Source organism: Pithys albifrons, chromosome 9 (assembly GCF_047495875.1).
Source record: "Pithys albifrons albifrons isolate INPA30051 chromosome 9, PitAlb_v1, whole genome shotgun sequence".
NCBI lineage: Eukaryota > Metazoa > Chordata > Aves > Passeriformes > Thamnophilidae > Pithys > Pithys albifrons.
Window position 1 is genome coordinate 21,402,539 of NC_092466.1, and position 16,643 is coordinate 21,419,181.

Sequence of the window (16,643 nt, forward strand, 5' to 3'; positions counted from 1 at the left end):
AGCCCTCTGTCTCTCCTGAACTGTGACACTTTTGCAGGCAGACAGATCCAACTGATCAGAAGGTGTTGTGAGGATATAGGACTTGTAGGTTGTAGGGGATGTAGGACTTGGTGGGTGTTAGCAAGATGCCTGGGTGAACTGGGTCCTTGGTTAGAGTGTGCTGGGTTTGTTGTATAACAGTGTGTTAATGTGAATTTCCCTTTCACTCAGAGGTGCTACTGAAGGTCTCCGTCCCTTGCAAAAGTTCCTGTACCTTCTCTTCCCTGTGAGTTCTTAAGTCATCCTTGCTCTTTTGCATAAGTGCAATAATTTGCTACTTGTTCTTTTAAAATCTCATTTCAATTCTTAAAGACCTGCACTCAGTACTTTGGTGGAAAAACTGAACTGCCAACAACCTTTGGCTGGTTGCTGATCTGCTGACCCAAATTCCTGCATCAGCTCAGATGTTGTTAGGACAGTTCATGAAACTTCATGTAGCTTTATGGACTTTCACCTGATGAAAGTAAAGTTCATTAGAATTTGCACTGCTACATGAGGTAGCTGCCAGCTAACAGCATTCATGAACTTTCCACCTTGTCTGTAAAATTCTCTTGTTCTCATGACCCTTACTGATCAGCTTCAGGCTAGTGGCCCACAGAGACATTTGTTTCACCTACCTTCATCCTCTGCTCATCCTGTTTGTGGTCTTGGGTGCTATCTAAATTGGTGCTTACAGCCAAGTCATTGTAATGCTTGAGAACGATCAAATGGATGAGGAAAAGGTTTGTGAGAGAGACCTGCCTGTTTTATCTCAGCCAGGCTGCTTCCCAATTTCTACAACAACTTTCAAAGAAAGCATTTAATTTCCATGAATTTCAGGCTCATTTCAAATGTCTGTCATCCCTACATCATCCAACACAGCTGTCCAGTTTGTGTGTAGGAATTAGGAAAGGGCAGTTATCTGAAACTGTTCTCACTACAGGTATTGCTTGGTGCATCTACAGCACTCCCAGGGTTGTTTCATACAGAATTATTCTTCAAGTCCATGTAGACATTTTTCCTGTCAGCATAAACAAAGTATTGATGGGTTAAAGTGTAACAAAGACTACTTCCCTATAGCTCCAGAGTACTTTGCTGTTTTTTACTCAGTTATCAGCAGGTAGTGTAGTCAAATGAAGCAATTAGCAGTCATGCAGTGGTGGTGAAATTTCAGCAAGCACAACAGGCAGCTTCCACAAAGAGGAAGCATCCCTCCCTGCCAAAGTCCTAACATGTTTTCCTGGGTTTGCCTCTCCACTGTAGTGCCAGGCAGGCACTGTGGTGAGCACACTTTGTTCATGAGTGCTGCTCAAACTGCAGCCACACAGGCAGCCCATCAAGACTGATGTGCAGCTGGAAAGGTCTTGTACTTTGTGGAACAGCCATCCTGACTGGTACATGAAATTAGCAGTTGCAGGGTAGGCACAGCAACATTCTTCACCCAGCTGCCTGGCTGGGATCATGGCATCCTGTACAGCTGTGGAGCAAAGCTGGGCTGTGGGCTGAGGTGAAAGAGGAGAGGAAATGCCTCCCTCAAACTCAGCTACTATCCACCATGCCTGTGGCAAGATCTGGCTGGAGGGGCGAGTGTTCTGACTGCTGCACAGTGCTGTGCAGACATGCAGGAGCTGGAGGGTCTGATGAGGGCAGAAGCATGGGTGGCTACTAATGGAAGTGCATTGTTAAGGGTCAGGCTTAGAAATCACATGTATCTAACCCACACACCATACTGGAATGTCTATGTTGATCTGCGCCCAAAGAAATGAGCAGATAACAAAAGAACGTGAATGGCTTAGGCTATGCCAGCACTCCCACTGCAAAAAGTAGGGCACAAAAAGGCATGCACAAACACAAATGTGTGCATCACCTCTGCAACAGTGTAAAGACATTCACATCACCATTGCATGAATGCAGAAATATCTGTATGGAAGATGGACAGGGAGGTCTTCACTCAGTGTGGCTGCCTGATTTGTGCCTAAGGAGAAGGCTCAGCATGAGACACAATGCCGTTATAGGCAGGCAATGGGTACTGGCAAGGCAGAGTTTTCTCTGAGATCACTGACAATTCCCCTACCTGTGATTCAAGTCTATCTTAGGGGCCCACCTGTAGGTTTTTGGGAGTGGGGGTCCAACAGAGCACACAGTCCTGTCACCTGGCAGCCAGGCCTAGACTTGTCCTGCAGTTATCCCTACACAACCACACTGAAAACAGGGTTGTCAGTTCATAGCCAAGAATGTTTACAGGGAATCACAGCCTTTTAGGTGTGCAAAGCCTTCTGAGCTCCATAGTTTCCCACAGATTTCACATGAAGGGCTATTTTTGTGCTTTCCTGTCAGCACCTTCTGTCTGGATTTGAAGACCTTCCTGTGTCTCTACAGTATGAATAAAGACCCATCTCTTGACATGAGCTCAGCTCTTGTCCTGTGGTTTTCTTCAAAGGATGCAAGCAAACTGCTGGGTTCAGGTGAGGGCAATGCAAGGTGCTAAACTACTGGGCTGGCCCCACCTGGACACATCAGGGATTTCTGATCCCAGCTGGCTCCACAATTTAAAAGGGCTAGGCTAAGGACAACTGCTTTGTGGTCCTTAGCAAGAGAGCAAGATGGGTGTTGTAGAGCAGTCTGGGTCTGCATTGGGTGCTGTGCTCTTCTGGGTGATTTTTGGTCCCCTGGTTTTGATTGTGGGGGCTCATGGTAGTGTTTTTTCTGATCCCACACTGCTGACTTGTGGCCAAGAAAGCTTACAGCTCACCTTCCCTCTGGGCTGGGAAGGGAATGATTCATTTGTGCTGACTATTTGGGGTAAGTGAGAGGAGTGTCAAGAGGCGTTTTTTTAGACATATCTTTGCATAGTGCAGAGGTATGCCTGGAATGAGGAGGAAGGAACAGGTTTTGATGTGAAATGTTGCTGAACAGCTTTCAATCTGTCTCGTATAATCAGGAGGCTGTTTATATGACTCAGCAGTCAAGGGTTTTGGTGAAGTATTGCACCTGGATCTAGCTGGTCTTGGCTACTGGATTCTCTCACACACCCCTGCTGTTCCAGACCCTAATACTGGCTAGGTCCCTATTTCCTAGAGAAGGGTAGGATTGTAGTGGACTGCATCTGTAATGTGGGATGTTAAAGTCACTGCTGCTGTCTTCTCTTTTCCTAGATACTGCAGGGAAGGCACATGCTCTGCAGAATGACTCTGATTGTGGGCTCTTGATATCTGCGACTCCAGATGGCTCCAGGAAAGTATTGGTCTCTTATACTGGCTGTTATGTCTTTGAATGGGTGAGTGACCTTAGGGATTCTGCTGAGAGTGTGACTACTGCTGCTCTGACAGCCCTGACTGGTGTGGCTTTCCCCTAGGATGGCAATTACCTTCTACTGGTTGGGCTTGAAGGAACAGGTGCTGCTGGGCAAAAGGTTCTTCATGAAGAAACACTGCTCAGGTGTCCTATGGACCTTCCTGGTAAGATTCTGACAGTGGCTTGTGTCTTGTGGTGATGAGTGCCATTCCTTCCAGTTCACTGTTCCAAGTCAGTCTGGTGGCTATGAAAGGGAACTTGCTGCTGTGCAGTAAGCTCCCTGAAAAAAGGTTTGGGTGTAGGAGTCACCAACTTGCCAAGAACTTGTGTATCTGTGGGATCAGTAGATGAATATGTTCATTGTGTCTCCTAGCCATATCCTGACTGCTTGAATCCCTGCAAGCTCAGGGACTGAGCCAGAGACTAGGTACAATGACTTTCCCAGCTACCAAGAGTTGATCAGAAAACTTTATTTTGGTAGATCCTATTCAAGTTGAGTCTCCTGTACCTGGCTTTTGGGGGAGGCTCTGTTCTAGGGAAATGCATATCCCTTCTGAGCAGGCTTCCATGCCACCTCCAGGCCATGTGTTTAACCCTCATCTGATTGATTTCCCTTGATTTGTATGCAAAGTCATCACCTTCCACCAGTGTCCTTTATGTCTTTGTCCTCCTGCGCCTGTGCTTTAGCTGCAAAATGCTGCTGTTTTCTTCCAGCCCTGGATGCTCCAAGCAGTAGTGTCTGTTCAGCTGTTCGCAGTCAGGACCGGCTGCCGTGCACCTCCTTGCCTGTCAGCCCGGGAGACTGCAAAGCGCGAGGCTGTTGCTACGATCCTAGAGACAGGGTAAAGCCTTGCTACTTTGGTAACACAGGTAAGTCTGAGCAGCTGTCCTCCTCTCCTACTGAGTTGCTTCAATATGGGATTCCTCACTTGGCTGTCAGAGCAGGGTTGGTGTATTACCAGTCCTGCAGGTGGCTTAGGGTATGTTTCTGGCTGTCAAGAATACGGTGTTCCACTGAGATGTCCGTCCTTTTCAAATGTATTGCAACAGACCTGGGTTTATGGCTAGAGTCTATGTTGCTGTTAGAGCTGGTTGCGCTTGTCTTGCCATGCTTAGCAATTGTTTTGGGGATTAAAGGCAAGAGAACTTGCAGAACTTGCTGGCCTCCTCTTTGCTGTGATGTTTGAGTCTCCTTTCCATCCCTCTTTTTCCTTAGTTTAAGACTGATTATGTCTTTTCCTCCAGTGACAGCTCATTGCACACCAGATGGCCAGTTTTCCATTGCTGTTTCTCGGGATGTGACCCTGCCACCCATTGTCCTGGACTCCATGCAACTGGCCAACGGACACAATACCAGCTGTGTCCCTATTGTGAAAAACAATGCATTTGTTGTGTACCGGTTCCCCCTCTCTGCCTGTGGCAACACTTTTCAGGTAAGAGCTGCAGCTGTCACTAGGCTGACATAGCAGAAGCTTACAGACCTTGAACAGTCTGACATGGCTGTAGCTACTTAATAGACATCCTATAGACCTCCAGAGGCCAGATGCTGCTTTCCAGCCTCATAGTGATCCAGCCTGACTTTACCACAGTGATGGTACCTGTCTGTCATTCCAGGTGTCTGGAGACCAGGCCATATATGAGAATGAGTTGGTGGCATCCAGGGATGTGAAGACTGCAAGCCTTGGCTCTATCACTAGGGATAGCATTTTCAGGTATTACCCTGGGGCTGATGTTGCCAAGTGCCACTGTGTTCAATGTCACTGGAGAAATTCCTGCTTGTCACAAGCTCTGAATTCACAACAGGGCACTGGAGCAGGCTAAGTACTGGTGTCTCTCTAGTTAGTGGGAATAAAGCCAGTGCTGATCAATGACACTCAGATTTGAGAATCTGCAAACTCTAAAGAGAATTTCAAGTATTTCTTAAAAGGAAGTATTGGAAGAAAGATTAGGAATACAGTGAATTAAAGCAGATATTAAGTTGCCATACTGGGGAAAGGAGATATCAGCGTGACTTATTGTTCTGATTTGGAGCTTTCCTGTCCTACCAGGTTCCATGTCCGATGTAGTTATTCCATCAGTGGGGGCTTCATTCCCTTGAGTGTTCAGGTCTCCACACTGCCACCACTCCCTGCTGTGTCCGAATCAGGTCCTCTGTCTTTGGAGCTGCGTGTTGCCTCAGGTAGGAATGGTTTGCAGGACTTGCTCAAGCCTCTTGGTGCAGGGCTCTGGCCTCTGATGAGTGATAAGGGAGTATTGATTGGTTAATCCAGCACTACTTTCCTGCCATAGTGGGAACTTACTGATACAGGATGCTCTCAGGATGCCTCTTTGTTTCTTCTATCCCAGATAGAAGCTATACTTCCTACTATACTGACAGTGACTATCCTGTTGTGAAGACTCTGAGAGACCCTGTTTATGCAGAAGTCAAGATCCTCCAGAGAACAGACCCAGACCTGATTTTAGTTCTGCACCACTGCTGGGCTACACCAACTACCAAACCCCAGGAACAGCTGCAGTGGCCTCTTTTGGTGGATGGGTAAGTTATTTGCAAACAGCTTTGGGTCAGGGAATAATATGCTCTTTTTCACCGGTCCCTCTCCTCCTCAGGTGCCCTTATGCAGGGGACAATTATCAGACACAACTGGTGCCTCTGGGTCTAGCTTCAGAATTACTGTTCCCATCTCATTACCAGCGTTTCACCCTCTACACATTCATCTTTGTGGACTCCACTTCCCAAGAGAAGCTCTCTGGGCTGGTAAGATCCTGTCCTGGCTGCATAGCTTCCTATTGAGGACAAGTAAAATATGTGAACAATGAGAACCACTTTATGAGATGTTTCCCTTCTTTGGGGGTGAGGGGGCAAAGGCTAGGAAAATCCCCCCCTGAAACAGAAGGGGAGAGGTTGATGCATGAAACTTTATTTCCTGAGATGAACATGGTAGAGGTAAGATGCGTCACTGGAGGGGTATGATGGAAAATGAACCTACTTAGAAGGGCTGTAGTTTACTTAAGCAAGTGCAGTCTTGTTGTCTAAGCTGTTTTGTTTTAGGTTGTGTGCTCTAGCTATGCTAATCAATAGTCTCTAAGCCAAATTGCTTAGCCAAAAGGACTTTGAAATAGCTTTGAGTACCTGTGAAGCATCTGGACTCTGAATCTCGTGAACTTCTGCATAGTTACGTCATATCAAGTTCACTATGCCTTGTACTGTTTGCTCAGGGCTCATGGAACAAATTAATATTCAGAACAGGTCACAGCTGTATCTAACATTGGCCACAGTGTAGTGGTGCTCAGGCAGCTGTATGCCAAGTGTCAGGGAGAAGTGCTGTCATGCCAGATTTGACCAAGTTTGAAGGTGTATGGTAAAGGTATCAAAGTTGCCTTACAGTGGACAGCAGAGGGCTCCAGGGCTACAGCCTGGATGTGAAACAAGCCAAACTGATCTTCCTGCCTTCTCCCTTCTGTGGACAGGTGTGCTGGGTCTGGCTGGTATGGAGTTAACTCTCCTCATAGCAGTCCATCTGGTGCTGTGGTTTTGGATTTGTGGCTAAAACAGTGTTGAAAACAGCAGCATTCTCGCTGTTTGCTGAATAGTGCTTGCATAGTGCCAAGGCTCGCTCTTTGCTCTGCTGTCTCTCAACCCCAAGTGAGTAGGCATGGGGTAGGCTAGAAGTTGGGAGGTAGCACAGCTGACCCAAACTGGCCAAAGGAACTTTCTGTGCTGCATGATTTCATGCTCGGCAACAAACACTGAGGGAATTTCATCTTTCAGTGTAGCTGATGCTCTGACTGTCTGGGCACCAGTCTGCTATAGGAGCAGGGTGGGTGATTTGCTTCTGCTTTACCTTGTGCTGTTTTCATTCTCTCTTCTCCTTCATTTAGTTAACCTGTAGCTGGAGTGATAAAGACAGTTTTCTTGCTTTTCCTCTGTCTATTCTCTCTGCCCTCCTGGGGCAGCATAGGGGGAGTGAGGAAGGGGCTGTGAGAGTGCTTAGCTGCTGGCTGGGATCAATGAACCACACCAGGATGTCATCTGTCTACAGACACCACCTGAGTGATTCTAGGCTGTGTTCCATTCTTTCTAGGTGTACCTGCACTGCAGTGTGTCAGTGTGCCACCGGTCTGTACAGGAGTCCTGCACCACCACTTGTTTTGCTAGAGCCAGTAAGTGTCCTGTCCTTCTGCTTCCCTATCCAAAGGGGCAACAAGGGTCTAGCCTCCAAGGTGGGTGGTAAAGAACATATAGACTGTGGACTAATTCCCTTGAGCCATGGACAGCTTGACAAAACATTTCCTGCTCCTTTCCGCTGACTAATGGCCCTTCATCTTCTGCAAAAAACGTAGAGGTCTTAATAGGTTCTTAATTCTATGTGGGCTCGCATGGAAACTGCCCTCAGGGATTTGCATGTGTTGAGGAGCTGACTTCCAGGGCTATGTATCTTCTTATCTACAACCTTCACATTGCTCTATAGGGGCTAAACGGAGTGCTGAGCATCACTTTCAGGAAGGTGTCTCCCGTGTCTCCAGCACAGGCCCTGTGATTTTCCTCCTGAATGAGCTAAGACAGGACACGGTCAAGGATGGCTTTGGTAAGTGTGACAGCACAGCACAGTGGGGGCTGGTCTAAGGTACTTCTGCAGAAAGACTGAACCCCTAAGGCATCCCTGTGCCTTGTAGTGGGAACATTAATTGTGGTGTCTCTTCCCACAGGAGCACCTGTGCACTCTGCAGCCCCCTGGGTGCTGGGGTTTGCTGCTGTGACAATCGGGGCAGCTCTGTGCATGGTCCTGGCAGCTGCTGTGCTGTGGCAGAGAAAGGTGTCACCAACACATTAATTAGTGGATTGCAATAAAGCTGCTGTCAAATCCATTTGGTCTGTGGTACCCCATCCTCTAGAGACCATAGCTGTAAGACTTTGTTTGCAAGGCAAAAGTTTTACCCAATGGCTGTGAAAGCTTTCTGATTGCATCCTACTTGCTGGACGACTTCTGCTCTGGGTTTGGTGCTAACTGTCTGCTGGCTACAAGGCAGGAGTGATGCTGGGTGGTGTCTGCATTTCTGTTAGTGACTAAGGTGGCCTTCAAAAGTACTGACCTAGGTTCCTTTCGAATTTTGACTAGAAGTGTAGCAAAACTAGCTAAAAGCAGATCTTGCAGCTACTTCTTTGGGGATGCAGAGCAGGCGGACTGGAAACTGTCCACTTGCCCCTGAGGCACTAGGTAAGCCATGACTGTGCTCATGTGCCAGGACTGGAAAGCAAGGGTGCCACAGCACTGCACAAATAGGCCTTCCTAATGATGCTGCATGTGAACCTTCATCTCTCGCCCTAGAAACAGAAGATAGCAGGTGGGATTTTTCTAGAGAATGAGGACAGGGACACATAGTTCTAGCAGGGGGAAAAAGGGCCTAGGTGGTTTGAACTTCGGGGGAAAAGAAATCAAATTTTAAACAAAGATTAATCTCAAACCTTCATGTGAGAACAGGTAGTTATGAGTCTTCAAAGCTCTTGGATTAAAAGTAATTTGGAATCACTGTTGGCATATCAGCACCAGGGATGTGCTTTTTTTTTTTTTGAGATGAGAAATAAAACTTTCTGGTTGAGGTATCAGGGCAGTTCAGTGTGGTGTTGTCAGTCACAGCAGCTGAGTACCATTGTTCTTAGCTTTCTGAGGTCCTGGGTGAAAGTAGTACAGCAAAACTCTTCAGGGAAGGAAAAATATTTTTCCCCATGACCTTGATTAGAAATTCCACCTGTCACCTGGTAAGGCAGGAGGAGAGTCTTAATTGTGGCCTTTAAAGGGGAAGAGTAGTTCTTATATGTGGAAGCAAAGAACTGATCAATAGCTTTCTTCAGGTAGCAGATGTTCTTTTTATTTAGGTTCTGCTTATATTGTGTGATTAGACAGTGTTAACAGGCACTGGAATCTGCTTTTCAATTCCTTTCTTACTCCAAGAAATTTCAGGAATCATGTCTTTATTTTTCTAGCAGAACTGCTCTTCCCTGTATTTTCAGGATAACCAGTGATCTTAGTCTTGCCTGCTTGTAAAATCTAATCAGAAAAAAAGACTGTTCCAAGTTGTTTGGTTGTGAGGGTGAAGAAGATCAGAGGCTGGGAAAAAAAATCTTTGGCTGAAGGTAGGTCAAACAGCCTCCTCCTTTAGGGAGTGCTTCCAGCAGCTAGATGGACCTTGGTACAGGTGGAGCTCTGTCTGGGAAAGAAGAGGGTAAACTCATAATATGTCTTATGACAAGTCTTTAGCAGCTGTCTGTAATGATAATTAACTGAGTAATTAGAGGAGTAATATAAACCACACCTTTCCAGTGCATCAGGCTGGGTGCTCTGGCACTGGTCTTAACTGTGTGTTCAAGCCAAGACTTAAAACATCTCCCTGGCTGCTGCTGGAGCTTTCCTATGCCTGAGTAAGGGAGACAGAAATATTTAGAGAGCTTAGATGCCTGTGCAATGCTGAAGGTACTAGGAGAGCTGAGTACCTGTTGCCCTCCATGAGGTTTTTGGACCATCACAAAGTGTTAGGGAACTCTGGGTGTGCAGCCTTTGGGAACGGGACAGATTTCCCTGCAGGGACTGTCCCTTCTGGTGCAGAGCTGGGTCTTACTGTAATGAACCTGCTGCTTGGTGTAGGGTGAATGCACCTCCAAGTGGAGGTGGGCGAGCAGAGAAGTGAGCTTAATTCCCTTATCTGTTCTTAGGAGTTTTCTGCATTTAAGTCTTGCTACTTGGTCCTCAGCCAGAGGGCAGGGCATGAGCAGCAGTGGGATGTGAGCTTTGCCTGTGAAGCCTTTTGGCACAGGGTAAAGGTTAAGCCACATGGAGGTTTTCTCCTGTGGTGCACTGCCACCATCTTCCTTGCCTGTTTTCCAGCTCCACTGGGGGGGTGTTAGTGGCTGTCAGGGCTCTTGTTATGCAGTTTTTGCTTCTGCAAAAGTGTATTTTCCTTCTACCTTCACAGGTGTGTTTCTGGCTTATTTTTTTCCAGGCCTCTACTTTCTCTAGTTGGGTCTCACTGACTTTTAGTACCTGCATATGACTTTGTGTGTCAGCACCCTCTTTAGCTTCACTCTGTACCACCTAGTTATACAATTGAAGTAAAGGTGGTGTGAGGTGCTGTAGACAGTGGCTCAGACTCCTACAGGTGAAGGGAAGTTCCTCTGTCCAGGAGGGTTCTGCTGGCTGGGAATGAAGGAGCTGAGGAAGAGCAGCCCTGAAGCCAGCCAGCCACCATGTCAGTTAAGGCTGTTGAACCCAGATTTTCAGAGTGAAACCCCAGTACTGAGCATCAGTATACTTTGTCCCCAGTGCCTTCACTAGTTCTTCTTGGAAGTGGTGTGTGTGTGCTCTCTCTGTCTGTGGCTTTGGAAGCCAAGCCCAGCAACAGCACCTAAAACAGAGCTGCTCAAAATTAACACCTATGCTTTGCCATATCTGAACTTTCTAAAGGCTTTCCTCACTCTCTAGATCTCTGAGAACAGCACCTGCTTCAAAAGAGCAAACTTGTTTCTTTGCCAAAAGAGCTAAAAAAGCTTGTTTAGAACCTTGGAGGTAACAATTCCTTTCCTGACCAGCTCTGCTCACCTGAAACCCTAAGGGTGTGGCAGTTGCTATACTACAAGCCAGATGTTCATTAATACCTGAAGACAATTATCATAAGCAATGCTTTTATTAAATTTCTTATGCTTGTATCACAAAGCATCCTGGAGAGAACTATACAGTATGTTACACATTATAAATACATTTATTTCTGAAAATACATGAATATATTTAATGCTGTAATAAAAAAGAGTGCTAGCTTATCTTAGTTTAAAAAAATCCAGACAACAAACCTGTAACATGAATGAAGGGGGTGATAGGGAATACCAGTTCCTGACGCTATGTCCGACAACACTCCGAATTCAGTTTGCACTGATTTGCATTCCTTACAGTCTCTGTAAAGCTGGAGGAATAATGGAGACTGTATCTTCATGCAGGATTCCCCCCCCCCCCGGATTTATGGAGATATACAGACTATTCACAGAATAATCAAGTCATAAATCTTTCTAGCTTGGGATGAAGCTAGCAAGATACACAGTGAATAACCAAGTCCTGCAGCAGCACCTACAACTGAAACATTAAACACAGCACCTACTTTAGAGTGCTTAATTTGAGTCAGCATGGACTTTTAATTGGGGTTTGGTTGTTTTGTTTGGGTTTTTGTAGGGGTGTTTTTTTGGGATGCTAAGTAACAACAGTAGCAACCCTTCTGAGTACTTGAGAACTAGGTCTGGGCTACTGCCTTGGCTCATCCCTGCAAACCACAGCTGCCCTGGGAGAGTATGGCTGAGCTGCTCTGAGTTCCAGAGAAAGATCCTGCTCTGGTTTGGAGGACTCAAAGGGCTCTAGCTGATCTGGATGAACAACAGAGAAGCATCTGTCACTGAAAGACTAAGCCTGCTGAAGTTGACCCACTCCTGCCAGCTTCTTAAAGTTTGGTTCCCAGGCAAGTTTGGGTTGGGGAGAGATTTTTAAACACCAATTGTGTGACTTGTAATTGTATTTTAATTTATGGAGTAGAATAATGCTTTATCTTTAGTTTACTTAAATCTTTACTCATGTGCATTGATTATTTTGCTAGTACCAATGAGAGTTAGTGTGCGGAGACTACTGCAACCATTGGACCTTCAGAAGCAGGCACTGCCTCTTCCTTGAGCCTGGAAGCAGCAAACACGTGGCAGCCACCAAACACACTGATATTGTTACACAGTTGTTAATGTCTCACAAAAGGGCAGCAGTTTATAAAGGATGTATTTGACTAACTGCCTTGCAGCTCTGCTCTCTCTCTCTCACCTTTTCCCATCAGAGGGAGTGCTGGCTGAGCCATACCTAGCAGCATAACTGCCCCACCTGCAGCCTCAGGCCCCCACCTGCACAGACAGGAGGACTTAAATTAACTTCAAAGTAGGAATTCAAGCTGGTGTCCTGCTCCTCGCCCCCCGCCCCCCCAGAAAAAAAGAGGGGGGGGAGGGGAAGATTGATAGCACAGGAGCTGGGCTGCTCTGTGAAGTAGAGGCATTGCCCCGGGTGCACCCTCCAGTCTCTGGAACAGTTGACTCTGGCAGTGCCCCTTGCTCTGCTCTCTACAATGAGTATGCACAATACCAACTTCTGTGTAGGGTAGCACCAGAGTCCAGGGGCCTCTGCAGAAGGAGCTGGCCCACAGGACAGGAAACTAGTGGTGGATTCAGGAATGACCTCAGCTTTACACACTTTGTTTTCCTGTTGGATTCCAGAGAAATGGCACAGCCCTGGCCATGTGCTGCTCTGAAGGAAGGAGCTGTGCTGAGGATAAGCAGAGCCTGCAACTCAGGCCCCTAGAGGGAGGAGGTTGTCCTTTCAACGGCCACTTCTGCGCTGGGCAGGGTGTCCCTGCCAATCCTCTAGATGAAGCTGTGTCCCAAAAAGCTTACATTTATTTCAGCTGGAGAGAGTCCCCAAAAAGCAATGATAGTTTAAAAGCTTCAGTGTTTCAGATAATTCTGTTCCTAAAGCAGACTGCATGAAGAATTGCCGAACTTTACAAGTCTCTGGTTATGCTCCCACAATGCTAATAGCAATTTTCATCTATGGCTTGACTTTTCTAAGTATATTTCGGGTTCAGGAGCGAAGCCATATGTAGCTGAGCATGCATCTGCCCACAGACCTTTCTCAACCTCCCCCTTCTCTATTTCCCTTTCAATGGTTAAATAAGAGTTGCTCTGTTGACAACTGTAGGATGCAGATTGCACAAAGTAACTCTGGGGTTCTTGGTTTTGTGTCCTTTAGTCTTCTCACCTTGCCTCTCTGAAACAGAAACATGTGGTAAATGTGAGATTAGGGAGAGTTTTTCTGCATTTAACCCATGGGCTGAATTGGGAAGGTGGAAGATGAATCTGAGGCTGGTCTCATTTAGTCTTTATTGTGGACAGATTGCCTCTTCTCCAAGACATCTGGTTGGCTTATATTTGGGAATATTTTGACTGACTACAGAAAAATGAATTTGATGATGTATTTTTTTCTTTTGTAAAAAGGCTGCATGATGTAGCCTGTATGATTACAGTTGCCTTTAAGTTGCAGATGAAAATAAAAAAACAACAAACCAAAACTCAACAAACCCAGAACTGGAGGCCTATTAAAATGAAGATATATGGGCCAGTCATCAGCAGCTGTCAATCTATATTATTTGAGCTTCAAAAATCAGACCTGTTGCTGTCTTTGCATGCTGAAGTGTGTCTAGATAAAGGAACAGGACTATCTCACTACTGTGTAGAGAAGAGGCAAAAAAAAAAATCAACCAACTCACAAAGAAACACATGCTGCTTTACTTATTTTACCTTGTTCCATATGACCCAGGTTATCAGAAAGGACATATGTTTTCATTCTTTGTATTTTGTCCCAGAACAATCATGGAGTTCCTCTCAGTTTTCTTCAACTCTGAAGACATAATATCTGGCCTTAACAAATGGAAAAGTACAATTGAAGTTGACAGTGGTCAGAATGCATGGTGGGTTTTAAACATTAATGTCCCCAACATCCAAGCTATGCCCAAAGCAGCTTCCCCCTCTCCAGTCTGAAATTTCAAAACAGATGCTGTCCAAATATTTGTGGCAGCACACAAAAAAAGAGAGAGACGCAAAATGCAGCACTTGGTGTGAAGCCACACTGTAATGGATGGACACAAACTTTTGTCAAGAGCAAGCAGCATTCTCTGCCTAGCTGGAAGCCCAGGCATAGAGTCATGGTTGGGTGCCACAGGGAAGTTAAAAATTCTGGCCTGAAGTAGTAAGTAGGAAATGAAGCATTTTGGAAAGCAACACTAAGCAAGCTGCTTAGGACTGTCTTCAGCCTATTTTTGTTAGTTATTTATTACAAATTATCGAAATAAGTGTAATACATCCTGTTTGGTTGAAATGAGCTCAGGCCTCCAGGATTTATGAAAGACAAACACTTTAGAACACTTTCTAAACACTTTTTAAAAATAGCTTCTGATTAAGAAAGAAAAGCTGCAGTTTGGGGTTTTTTTAAGCAATATTTGAAAGTTATTTGGAGAAAATAAACAGCTAATAGCTACTTAATTGAAATACTTGATTTGAAAATTTTTCAACTCAAAGTCCCGACTGATGTGGTGCAGGCTCTTTATTTTGCCAACTACTATTTTGGTTTTTATCTAAATGTTGTATGGATTTTTGTTTGTTCAGCTCATAGTTCTTTAACAAGGGGAAGATCAAACTTCTGCCTTATGCTGTTCTTTAATTCTTTGCCTGTTTCTCAACTCTGAATACAGGGATCTCCCTTAGTAGTAATTTCCCATATGAAGAGTGGTGTTCAGACCTGGGTCTGAGGCTCTAAGGACCTTTTCAACCTTTGCTATATATTACTGAAGATGGGGTTTTATAATATTAGAGCTGCAGTGTTCTTCCTAACTTACTTCACCCTAACCATGAAGTAGGAGTCATACAGCAGCAAGCTTTTGGTGGCTTCAAACTAAAACTATCATCTTTACCATGATGAAAAATACTGTATTTGAGGTTAGCTCATGCCCATGCAGCTGCATTAAAGCTATAGCTCCCAAAGATACCCAGGTGGGTATATCTGCACAGAAATGTTAGGAGGGGAATGCTCAGAGCTTCCCACATTAGATCCAGTCCTGGAAAGTGAAGATTCATGTGCTGCCTAAATTCATAACACCATGATCAAGTCAGTCATGAGCCTGTTCTGGCCCTTTGCGAAAAACCGATGTTGCTTTACAGGAATAAATGTACTAACAGGGAAAAGAAAATTAAATGAAAACCTGAGCCGGTTTAGAACAATGTGTGACAAACCACTGAGTCTTGTTGCCAGTATGTTTACCTTGGCAAGCCTCCCTCTCTCCTGCTAGAAGAACCAAGTTGTCTCTACTATGAGAATTCTTTTGTGGATGTTAAAAAAAAAAAAAAAGAAGAAAGAAGAGACAGAAAAGGAAAACAAAACAACCACCCTGGAGCAGATCATTCATCGCAGAATGGGAGCATGAAAGGGGATTTGCTTTGACCTAGTTACAAAAACAAAAACAAAGAGACTTTCTCTAATTGCCCAAATGACTCAAGTGGGACTGGGTGTCAAAAGCAACAAACCCCGCTTTCTTCAAAACTGGTTGTTAATTTAGGGCACCAGGATCCAGCCTGTTCCAGTTCAAGACCGGGAGCCCAAAGAAGCCCAGGTAAGCAAAAGCCAGCCAGTTCCATATGCCTACATGTACAAACAAGACCAGGAGCCAGGACAAACATGTTTCATAAATTATAGCAAAGACAGTGGCTTTAAATGCTGAGAGTGTCAGGGCTTCAAGGTTTGCTTTGCCAAGAGCTGCAGGTGAAAGAGACTTCATTGCTTTACCATTCTGGTACTGCCTGTAAGAAGGATCTGTCTTCCTGCCCATCAGCGTTTGCTGGTCTGTCATTGATCCACTAAGCCTGATGTTTTATTTCATAGGAACCTGAAGGCAACTGCATATCCAAAATGCAACATGAGCAAGGTGCCCAACTTTTCCAGGCACCAGTGAAAAGGCCAGTGTCAGCACATTGCTGTTGCTTGGTTTGGGATAAAAAGAGCAAGATCAAATACAGATAGTGCTGGGGAGTAAGAGCTAGGAAGCAGAAGAGGAAATGGAGGCAGGTAAAGGGGCATGAGTAGAGACAAGGGGTTTATGTTGATATATAGGAGAAGAACTTTATTAAAAGGCCATCAGCTACAGAAAGTAGGCTGGAAAAATCAGTGTACAAGATCTTTGGGACTGCCTGGTTACAACCAGGTAAAAAAATGTCCATTTGGCATCTCATTGTACAGCATTTTCATGACAGTAGTAGTTGCCCAGTCTAGGAGACTAATTTCTGGGGAGCTAGACTTTCTGTTAGGAGCTATTGGGCTGGCCCTTCATTGGAGTACATCACTCTAGGTAGTTGAGGACTTAGCCTTCAATTCTCATGCAGGAAGTGTTGGCACTGTCCTCTGTGCTGCAGAGAAAGGGCCGAGCAGGAGGTTACCGAGACAAAAATTTTCTGAAACCCAAATAAAGTCCTGGTTCTATTCAGGTTTAGAGGGAAGGTTCACAGGAGTTTGTATTTTTTCCCCAGCTGGTTCACCATCTATTTTAGATGGAACTGTTTGATCTCTTTCTGCTTTGTGTTTCTTTCAGTTTTCCAAACAATAGGAGGAAGCTTGCCTGTTACGTGTGCTTGGGCCCCAACCAAGCTTTTCCCAGCTGGAAAAGTCACTCCATGAACTACAGAGGGGTGGTTTCCAGCTGTAATTACAAGATTCCCAGTT

General features: G+C 45.3%; 2 protein-coding genes across 6 annotated transcripts in view; one reads left to right on the forward strand and one right to left on the reverse strand.

The window, feature by feature from the left end:
• The first annotated feature begins 2,398 nt into the window (after window positions 1-2,398).
• Window positions 2,399-8,144, forward strand: ZP4 (zona pellucida glycoprotein 4). The gene is made up of 12 exons (XM_071563094.1): window positions 2,399-2,483; window positions 3,174-3,295; window positions 3,374-3,476; window positions 4,027-4,182; window positions 4,558-4,745; window positions 4,927-5,024; window positions 5,361-5,491; window positions 5,659-5,848; window positions 5,920-6,067; window positions 7,395-7,473; window positions 7,782-7,898; window positions 8,020-8,144. The coding sequence occupies exons 1-12, from the start codon at window positions 2,399-2,401 to the stop codon at window positions 8,142-8,144; spliced, it is 1,542 nt and encodes a 513-aa protein (XP_071419195.1).
• A 1,051-nt stretch (window positions 8,145-9,195) lies between these two features.
• The window catches only part of LOC139675782 (uncharacterized), a 31,567-nt gene continuing 24,119 nt past the window's right edge, over window positions 9,196-16,643 (reverse strand). For 3 of the 5 annotated variants that reach the window (XM_071563873.1, XM_071563876.1, XM_071563875.1), the window contains exons 8-9: window positions 13,676-13,795; window positions 9,528-13,145 (exon numbers count right to left, since the gene is read on the reverse strand). In XM_071563873.1, the coding sequence (XP_071419974.1) occupies window positions 13,699-13,795 (97 nt within the window). In that variant the 3' untranslated portion in view covers window positions 9,528-13,145; window positions 13,676-13,698. The other 2 variants (XR_011698540.1, XM_071563874.1) reach the window with 2 other exon arrangements.